This window comes from Pygoscelis adeliae, unplaced genomic scaffold (assembly GCF_000699105.1).
Source record: "Pygoscelis adeliae isolate BGI_AS28 unplaced genomic scaffold, ASM69910v1 Scaffold772, whole genome shotgun sequence".
In the NCBI taxonomy this organism is placed as follows: Eukaryota; Metazoa; Chordata; class Aves; order Sphenisciformes; family Spheniscidae; genus Pygoscelis; species Pygoscelis adeliae.
In genome coordinates, this window is record NW_008824199.1 from 5,888 (window position 1) to 15,166 (window position 9,279).

General features: G+C 47.6%; 1 protein-coding gene across 1 annotated transcript; it reads left to right on the forward strand.

The window, feature by feature from the left end:
• The first annotated feature begins 11 nt into the window (after window positions 1-11).
• On the forward strand, window positions 12-7,997 carry PDIA3 (protein disulfide isomerase family A, member 3). Its single transcript, XM_009334793.1, has 12 exons — window positions 12-91; window positions 987-1,104; window positions 1,552-1,659; window positions 2,606-2,735; window positions 3,215-3,331; window positions 3,474-3,599; window positions 4,151-4,333; window positions 4,856-4,964; window positions 5,773-5,901; window positions 6,617-6,696; window positions 7,240-7,297; window positions 7,589-7,997. Exons 4-12 carry the CDS (start codon window positions 2,647-2,649, stop codon window positions 7,706-7,708), a joined length of 1,011 nt encoding a protein of 336 aa, XP_009333068.1. The 5' UTR covers window positions 12-91; window positions 987-1,104; window positions 1,552-1,659; window positions 2,606-2,646; the 3' UTR covers window positions 7,709-7,997.
• The last annotated feature ends 1,282 nt before the right edge of the window (window positions 7,998-9,279 follow it).

Here is a 9,279-nt window from a genome sequence, read left to right on the forward strand (position 1 = left end):
CCGTCCTCCCAGGTGCGGGCCTTGCAAGCGGCTGGCGCCGGAGTACGAGTCGGCAGCGACCAGGCTGAAAGGGATCGTGCCGCTCGTGAAGGTGAGGACTTGCTGCACCAGCTCTTCCCGGGGGCGGTGCTGTCCCGGGGGTGGTCAAATAAAAGCTTTGCTGTTGCAGTCGGCTAACAACGCCTGCCGGTGTGCGCACCGGGCCTTTTCAAGGCTCTTTAGATCTCTGACGGGCTTCGTCTCTTTGAAGATTTAGACGCCAGGGAACGATCTGGAAGCTGAACCCTGCGAGGGCTGCTGCCACTCAGATGGTGTGCAGAGCATGAAATGGGTGTGTACTAGTGCGTGAAAGAGGGCAGGAAGAAGCCTTCTTTGAGCGGTGTAATCTAGTCTGAGAACTAGCGTAGTGCTGTACTTCATGGTATTGTCCCTTGGCTCCAGTAAGGGTTGCTGTCCAAGAGCTTTCTTTTCCACCAGAAAACTTGTATGGTTTTCTCAAATCAGGGTCTTCCTTTCTGGGAAGTGGCATGGACTCTTGACACCATGGCCTCCTTGTCAGTTGAGGTCAGCCTGTTTTCTTCAGGCGTTGTAGGAACTTTAGGACTGATAAGGTGCTGGGAACAGTTGGTTCCTGTTAAGCCTGTCACTGATTACAAGAATTTACTCTTTCTAGTATTTTTCTGTGTGTAGTCTGGCCAAAATCACGACTACTTAACCTTTCCATTGTTTTCTCAAATATTTTTCTGGGCCTGTCATTACACCCATGCTACCTCCTTCCCCAGTCTTGACCCTCCAGCTTTTGGTCTTGTAGATGCTTTGTGGATCCTTACACTTTTTGTGGAAGTAATCCAGCCTTGGTTAAAGACACCGGAGAGCGTTCAGACCCTCTAGACTTTATATGTGATAATGAGGGCAACGGCAAAGCCGCTTTCTTTCGTGTGTACAGGTGGCTAGGTCACTGAGTAGCGATGTTCCTCTTCCTTTAGGTTGACTGTACAGCAAACTCAAACACCTGTAATAAGTATGGAGTCAGTGGATATCCTACCTTAAAGATTTTTCGAGATGGAGAAGAGTCGGGAACCTATGATGGGCCCAGGACAGCAGGTAAGAGCTCGTCGGCAAGCATCTGGCTTGCCGAAATGGTGCTGGAAGGCAGACCCATGTATAATAGTCTTGTGTCAGGGATGTCACATGTGTTGAGGGATACAAAGAAGGTTCCCACCTACACACGCACACGCGCGCCCCCCTTGCCCTTTCCAGAACTCTTTGTGCTGGCAGAGCCCTGGATGTTTAGTATCCCTTAAAGCTCTTTTTTAAAGGTGAAGGTTTCCACATTATCTTTAACTCCTAGTACCCTTGATGTGCGGTATCTGGAAAATGCTAGAAAGTTCCTATGCGAAGTTGGTAATAGCGCTCTTTCAATTCACGTCATATTTATTGTATGGGAGAGGTGTATGGATTCTGCAGAAACAACTCTTGTTTTAGGAAGCTTGAAAAATGTCTTGTGGAACATTGCACTGATCCCTTTAATCACTTAACTTTTTTTTTAAGATGGGATTGTCAGTCATCTCAAGAAACAGGCGGGACCTGCTTCAGTGGCTCTCAATTCTGTGGCTGATTTTGAGAAATTCATTGGTGATAAAGATGCTTCTGTAGTGGGTAAGTAGATGCAGTGCGGCGCTGAAATGAGTGGACGCTTACCTTTGGGAGATGTCTTGGGAAATATACTGTGAAAGGTTAAGAGGCAGTATCACAAGCTGTAGCAAGAGAAATTTCAGATGGACATGAGCAAAAAAGTTTTTCACAATGAGAACGATAAAGCAGTGGAACGTGTGCCCAGAGGGATTTCGAAACGTTCGGTCTGGGAGATTTTCAAAACTTAGTTGGACAAAGTTCCGATCAATCTGATCTGACTTTGAAGCTGGTCCTGCTTTGAGCAGGAGGTTGGACTCGATGACCTCTGGGATTCCTTCCAACCTTCCCCCCCCCCCTTTTTTTTTCCTTTTTCCTGTGATTCTTTGACTGTCTGTCAGACCTCCTGTCACCATAGTGTGTATTTTTTAAAGTTGGTTGCTCTTTTGGCTGGCTGACAACAGGTATCTTTGGACTGCTAGAAAGTACGTTCGGGTGCTGTCTCGTGACACTGGTAGGCTGTCAACATCGTATGATTTGATCATGGTTTACAAGTGGTAATAGCAGCTTTCCTTTGTGCAGATCGGGTGCCATCTTACAAGCGTAACTGGACGAGTATTGATCAGCATTCCCAAACTTATTTGTATTAAGTATCATTGGCAGTTGTTATCACTCGTAGTGTCACATGGTTACAAATGGGTATCTTAGTGCTCAGAGGACAACTGCCTTTTGGCTGAATGACTAAGCTGGGCAGACTCTTGAGCAACTTGAGCAACTGCTGGTGGAAGGGAGGGAATGGAGAAAGGTTCCAGTAAAAATGGGAGAGAAGCTGTCAAAGATGAAGGCCAGAACATGCATTGGAGGACTTAATTCAGAAGTGATCTTTCAGTGCATTGTAGAGATAAAATGATGAGGGCTGCACAGTGACTGCTGCTGAGTTGGTTTGGGGTCACCATCTGTCTTTCTGCTGCAGGCTTCTTTGGAGATGCATCTGGTGATGCTTATTCAGAATTCATGAAAGCCGCCAACAACCTCAGAGATAACTACCGTTTTGCACATACCAGTGAGGACCAGTTGGTGCAGAAGTATGAGGAAGATGGAGAGTAAGTTGTTTAACACAAGGATTTCTTGTTATTGAGGCATCTGGAACAAATTCATGGATTCCAGTTGTTAACTGGATTCACTTTCTGAACACAGCTTAAGGTCTTGTTTCTTCCCCAACTGCCAGTGGCATATCTCTTTTATCTCTTTGGAATTGAGATGGAAAGGTACAAAAGGTTGCAGGCTCTGGAGGGTTAGTGTCTGCCTCCAGATGGAAAGTGTCTCAACAGAGGTGTTTTGCTTCCCCATTGCTTGTTATGGTGGGTTATTTTGTTTCTCATTGTGGCCTGTCTGAACAGCAGAGAAGGGTCTGACAGGTAGATTAATACAGTAGTGCCACCAAGAAACTAGACGGTCTTGTTGAAGCTATGAACAGTGAATGGGGGTGGTCACTGGAGGTTGGGTTCTTGCCTCATCTAGCTGCCATCCTTGGAAACCCAGGGATACTTTAAACTAATTCATGATACCTGCTTCCCCTCAGGGGTATAGTCTTATTCCGTCCTCCACGCCTGACGAACAAGTTTGAGGACGGCTCTGTCAAGTACACAGAAGACAAAATCACCAGTGGAAAGATCAAGAAATTTATCCAGGAGAACATGTGAGTTCCTTAGTTCTTATTGATTACTGGCATTTAATGTTCTTGGGTGGGAAACAAGAGTGTGCTGCATCAAGCCCATTCCTGGGAGGTGATGGGTTCTGGGCAGTGAAACTGAAGCTGCTAACATCTGTCTCATTGATAGCTTTGGCATCTGTCCACACATGACTGAAGACAACAAAGACTTGATCCAGGGGAAGGACTTGTTGGTGGCATACTATGATGTGGACTATGAGAAGAATGCAAAGGGCTCCAACTACTGGCGCAACAGGTACACAGCGGCAGGGGGTTAATCGGCTTCTCTCACTTGTTCCCTGCATCGGTGCTGTTCCATAGCTCAGTTGACAAAGTTTCTCCTATTCGTATGTGAATTCTTCTCTCCCAGAAAGCTTCCAGCTGAGTTTCTAATCGGAACTATTGGGGTGACTGCTGCCTGCAGAGCCCAAGGCGTGCAATGTGTATCCTTTGAAACCCCACCTGCTTGCTTTTGGATCCCTAATCCTTAGACCTTAAGCATTAATTTCTTTACTGGTGTTGTGTGGGATTCTGTCCTTTCCCCAGTGCCCGAGACCCTGGTGGTCACGCTGCTGGGTGGAGGCCGAATGCGCACAACATTTGCACAGGCCTCATTCACAACAGACACAGCTTACTCCTCTGCTTCTCAACACCATTTCTGTAGGACTTGCCTGTGCAAAACACATCATGCCGTTGAATTCCTTGTCCGGTGTGCACTTCAACTTGAAGGGTGTTACGTCATATGGAAGATAATGTTCCAAGGAATCATGCTTTGTGTTTTGTGGTTTGTTTTTTTTTTCCCCTCAGAGTTATGATGATTGCAAAGAAGTTCTTAGATGCTGGCCACAAACTGTCTTTTGCTGTTGCTAGTCGGAAAAGCTTTGGCCATGAGCTTTCAGAGTTTGGTCTAGACAGCAGCGTGGGTGAGGCTCCGGTTGTTGCCATCAGAACCGCTAAAGGAGATAAATACGTCATGCAGGAAGAATTCTCGTAAGTTTTTGAACTTAGCAGTGTTGCCTCTCACTTGATGGACCTTGGTCTGGGGGTCTCTGACCAAATCATACTTTGTTAGCTTGGAGGAAACAGGAAAGCTGGATGTTCCAGTTGGAAGAAATATTTGCTGGGTCAAATGGCTCCTACTCATGTGTTTTCCTGCCCCTTAGAGAGCTTGCAGCCCTTCCTGTTATACAAAGGTAGATAATCTAATTCAAGATATTTAAGTGTCTGGTTATGAACTAAGATGCATTAAAGGGCACAGGAAATAGTGGTACCTTTCTTCTTGAAAAAGAAACTTAAGAGTGCTGGAAGGCCTAAAATTCAGCCTCCTGTCAAAACTCTTGGGGGCATCTTTGCACTTGTTCTGGGGTCTTCTAAGCCAACCGCAGACTGGTGCTCTGGGAGATGCAGGTGGCATCTGTTCTGTGGGTGGAAGGAGCTTAAATCAGCCTTGAAAGTTTTCCCCTCTCATCCTATATGTATGATGATAGCTCTAAAATGTCACTTCACTTTCAGCCGTGATGGAAAGGCTCTGGAGAGATTCCTGCAAGATTACTTTGATGGAAACTTGAAAAAGTATCTGAAATCGGAGCCTGTCCCTGAAAGCAATGATGGCCCTGTGAAGGTGAGTGCTGTATCAAGTGTAGCAGCAGCTCCTACCAGTGGATGAAGAAACGCTGTTCAGCAGCAGCTTCTAGTCATATGTCAGTGTCCCATGCTGCGAGTGCTGCGTTGTGGCATCTTGAGAAGCCTCTGCTGTGATAGGTGGAAGAACTCACTCCCTTGTTGTATTGCAGTTTTCTGAGCCAAGGGAGAAATGCAGCTTGCGGGTTTGATTCCATTTTGTTCTCTCGGCATAGTAACTGCTCCTTGAGCACACGAGTGATGTGCTCTACAGGTGCAGATCATCCAGATTTACAGGGATTATGCGAAGGCCTGCTGTCTTGGCTTGTGCTCCTTCACAGCACGGCTTTCAAGTTGGTCGTGACTGCACTATTTCTAAGGAGTTACGTGTTCATCTCATCACTGGGGAGGGTGGTATAACTCCTGTCTTTCATCCCTCCCAGTAAATTCTGCCCTGAATGAAAGCGTTCCATGGCCTGGCTTTATGAAGAGGGTCTTATAAGGGAGTGGAAGTCACTGCTTGTTTGTGTGTGGATGGGGCTGGCCTCAGCCAGTCATCAGATGCAAACCTCACTTGCAGGTAGTGCTGGTACCCTATGACAGGTTTTTACCTGCAAGTTGAAGATGTTATAGCTTGGTGAAGAGTTGTGTGTTTGGTCATTTTGCTGCTTGCTGTGTGGGTGCAGCGTGACTCTTGCTGCTTACTGTGGGAGGGCCAGGCTTTCTTGGGCAGAGTGTGTGGAGCATGTCATGTTACAGCCTCGCTCTTGACTGGGAAGAAACTAACTTGTATGATCAAACATTATCAGGTGGTGGTTGCTGAGAACTTTGATGAAATTGTTAATGCAGAAGGCAAAGATGTCCTGATAGAGTTTTATGCACCCTGGTGTGGCCATTGCAAGAATCTGGAGCCCAAATACAAAGAATTGGGGGAGAAGGTAGGTCTGGGACTCTGTTGCAAACATAAACTAGAATTTTGCAGCACTAAACAATCCTGCAGGTTCTGTCTGTCTAGCCTTTGTGGTAACGGGCCATAATTGTGCCTTCCTGAGGACTATGAGTTTTGGCAACTCCTGTGAATGCAGAAGTACATTAGCAGGATCCGGAGTGTGGTAGCAACCACACTACTAGGTTTAGCCTGTGCCCTTTGCTGTGGCACGTATTCCCTCAACTGGCAGAGTTCCATTTTTGTGTCTTTTCCCTCTGCATGATTATAGTCTCCCGTCTGGTGAAGGATAACAGTCCTGCACACTTTGACGAGTGGAGTAAATAAATCTGTTCTCCCAGGTCTGACCAGCCTTTTGCTATTTGGCCATCAGGCACCCCTCCTTCCCGAGCACTGCATATCCTCACAGCTCTCTTCTAGGGCTGAAGGTAAGCAGTTGCTCTGGGGTAAGCATTCTCCAGAAGTTACACCAGACCAATTCAGCAGGTACTGCTGGGAGGTGTGTGCTGCGTACAGCTGACCAAGGAGGGACTTTGTTTCCCGTGCCCCTGTTGAGGCAGAAGAAAACAGCTCAGAAGAAACTTGCTCACCTTTTAGCATACCGTGTGCACTGTCCTCTGACATCGCTATCTTAGATTATGTTGATTGGCGAGTTCCTGGTATTAACTACTATGGGCTAGTTATTAATAAGCTCTTTCTACCAACAGCTCAGTAAAGACCCCAATATCATCATTGCCAAAATGGATGCTACAGCCAATGATGTGCCTTCTCCATATGAAGTCAGAGGGTAGGTCTTAACTGTTGTTACACCACCGTGTCAGTGGATGAGTTCAGGCTTCTGTCTCTGACCAGCAACCACAACAGAAGAGCAGAAAGAGTCTCCCAGGGAGGGTGGGTGGGGGCAATTGGCATGCAATTGCTAGGCATTTGCTTAGAGTGATGAAATCAAGAGTGAAAACAAAGGGCGTTTGTCTACCTTGCTTCTCTGGGATTCTGGTGTCCTAGCTATGCCTAGAGGCCTGTCTTGCTGAACCCCTTCCTCTGCATTTGAATCTGCTGTGATTCTGTTCTTGGCAGTGTGAAAACAGTGCTGGGCTCACTTTTCTGAAAACAGTTTAGCTAGCAAACTTGGACATAGTTGAGCTCAGCCAACTCTGCAGACATGGCCAGGCTTTTGGAGGCCACACCTGCTGGCTTAAGAGCTGCTGAAGCTGTTACCACGTTAAACCAGAGGAATGCAGGATGCGAGTCCCTTCGGTGAGGGCTAGCCTGCTGGTCTGAAAGAAAACAGAGCACCTTAGGAGCTCAGATGTCTTTTCTCTCTCCCCAGCTTCCCCACCATCTATTTTGCTCCAGCTGGCAAGAAGCAGAGTCCAAAGAAGTATGAGGTGAGTCTTTTGCTGCTCTTGCTGCTTTGTAAAGAAAGGAAGTAGCATCCAGGTGTACAAATAATGCCGAGCCTCTCTGGAGTTGCGGGTGGCACTCCGTCCCATTAGTTACCCTGGGAACGCACCCGGTGGCACCTGCTGGGAATGTTCTGCTGCATGCTGCAGACCCACCAGGGAGAGCTCTGCTTGCAGTCCCTTTGGTCTCCTGCCTGGCACCTGAAGTCCCCCTCCAGCGAAGGGGAATCCCACAGGGAGTACAGGCACTGCCTTATTGTCTTGTGCTTTCTCCAGGGTGGCAGAGAAGTGAGTGACTTCATTAGCTACTTGAAGCGGGAGGCAACCAACACTCCCGTGCTGCAGGAGGAAGATAAAACCAAGAAATCCAAGAAGAAGGTGAAGGAGGATTTGTAAAGTACCCACTCGCCATCTTGTCAGGATGAGCTCTGTGTGAATTGGGGAAGCACTGGGCAGACTGGGGCCAGTTTTGGGTTGTGAAGAGCCAGTGACCATGTGGGCTGAGGGAACCCAGCTGCTGTGTCTAGTTCTGTTTAATTTCCTGCCGTCTATTAGCTGCACTGTTTTGGGGCTCCCCAGACTGGTTTGTTTTGTGGTTTGGGAGGGGGTGGGGGGTAGGGTTATTTTCTAATTTTTTTTGTACATTTGGAGAAGTGAAACAATAAAATGACCCCCTTAAGACCAAGTGTCCCTGTCCTATGGAGACCTGTCAAACCTAACACCAGGATCCTGCTCTTCATAGGCAGTGACTTCCTACTGTGAGCCTAGTGTCCTTCAGCGAGCCTTTAGAAGTCTGTTTCTAGATATTAAGCTCAGCCTTTAGTCTGTTCTTCTTCCTCAGCGAATGAGAGTCCTTCCAGAACGTAGTAGCAGCAACTGTCCCAATGTGCTGTGCTTCAGGTGCTATATTTATGCAGATTTTGGGCTTAGGGACTCTGGTCACAAATGCTTTTGCTGTCTGCATACTGCCCGATAGGGTAGTAGTGCTGCCTCAGCGAGTTTAGAGGTACGTAGTACTTAATGTGACTGTTGGAGCTAGACAAGTGCAGGCATACAGAGCAGTCTGGCACAGGGCTTGCTCAGCAGCATACAAGCAAGCAGCAATAAATTAGCTTTTAAGCTGGTGCAGAAGTAGTCAAGTGTAGGGGAGGACTGCTACTAACTACATACTCTACCCAAACACAGGTAGGGCCAGTGCTGAGGGTGCTTCTCACAGCTAGTAGGCTTGTCTGTGGCTTGTGTGTGGTTAGGACAGTTAAGACCAGTTAATTGTAAGATCATTACTTTTCTTGGTAGAAAGCAGGCTAGTAGCTGTGGCTTTCTCTTGAGGAGGCAGAGGAATAGGATCCTACACTGCAGTCAGATGGTGTGGGCTGTGACTGACCATCTCGGGGTACAGGCAGCCCTACCCTCTTTTGGCCCAGAATGTGCTGACTAGGAAGGTCAGGAGTGAGACAGTAGGTGAAAAGAGATGGGCTGTTGCCCTGGCTCTCCGAGTTTCTGAGGCTGCATGTGCGTTGAAGTGAGGATCAGCAGACTCGAGGCACTGCTGTGTTGCAGCAGTTACCATGGTGAGAGCCAGTGCTTGCTTTCTCTGTGGATTCCTCCCCCGCGTCTCCAAAGACTGTGTACCAATTATTTATTGCTGATGGAATTCTCCAGGTACAGTAGATCATACGACGCTTAGCACATGGTTCTCCGTCTACAGCAGCTATGCAGTACAAGAATTTCTTCCCCAGCTACATCAGTATCTTAAACCACATCTACCTTCTGTACTCGCTGCTGGCTATCGGGTGCTCTGTCTCCCAGAACAGACATCAAGGCACCTTGGGAGTGGCGGGAGTGTGTGTGTGACATTGAGTGGTCCTTGCACCTCAGGCTGGCAGGACCCCTGCAGCTGGCTGCAGACGCTAGTGCAAGGAACGGGAGTACAACAGGCCTTACTTCTGACTGCTGACAGCTACCTT

Bases quoted from the DNA above. Each gene is read 5' to 3' on its own strand.
- PDIA3 (XM_009334793.1), top strand. From the start codon at position 2,647: ATGAAAGCCGCCAACAACCTCAGAGATAACTACCGTTTTGCACATACC. The intron at 4,334-4,855 runs GTAAGTTTTTGA...CTTCACTTTCAG, and splicing joins GTCATGCAGGAAGAATTCTC to CCGTGATGGAAAGGCTCTGG. The intron at 5,902-6,616 runs GTAGGTCTGGGA...TTCTACCAACAG, and splicing joins ACAAAGAATTGGGGGAGAAG to CTCAGTAAAGACCCCAATAT.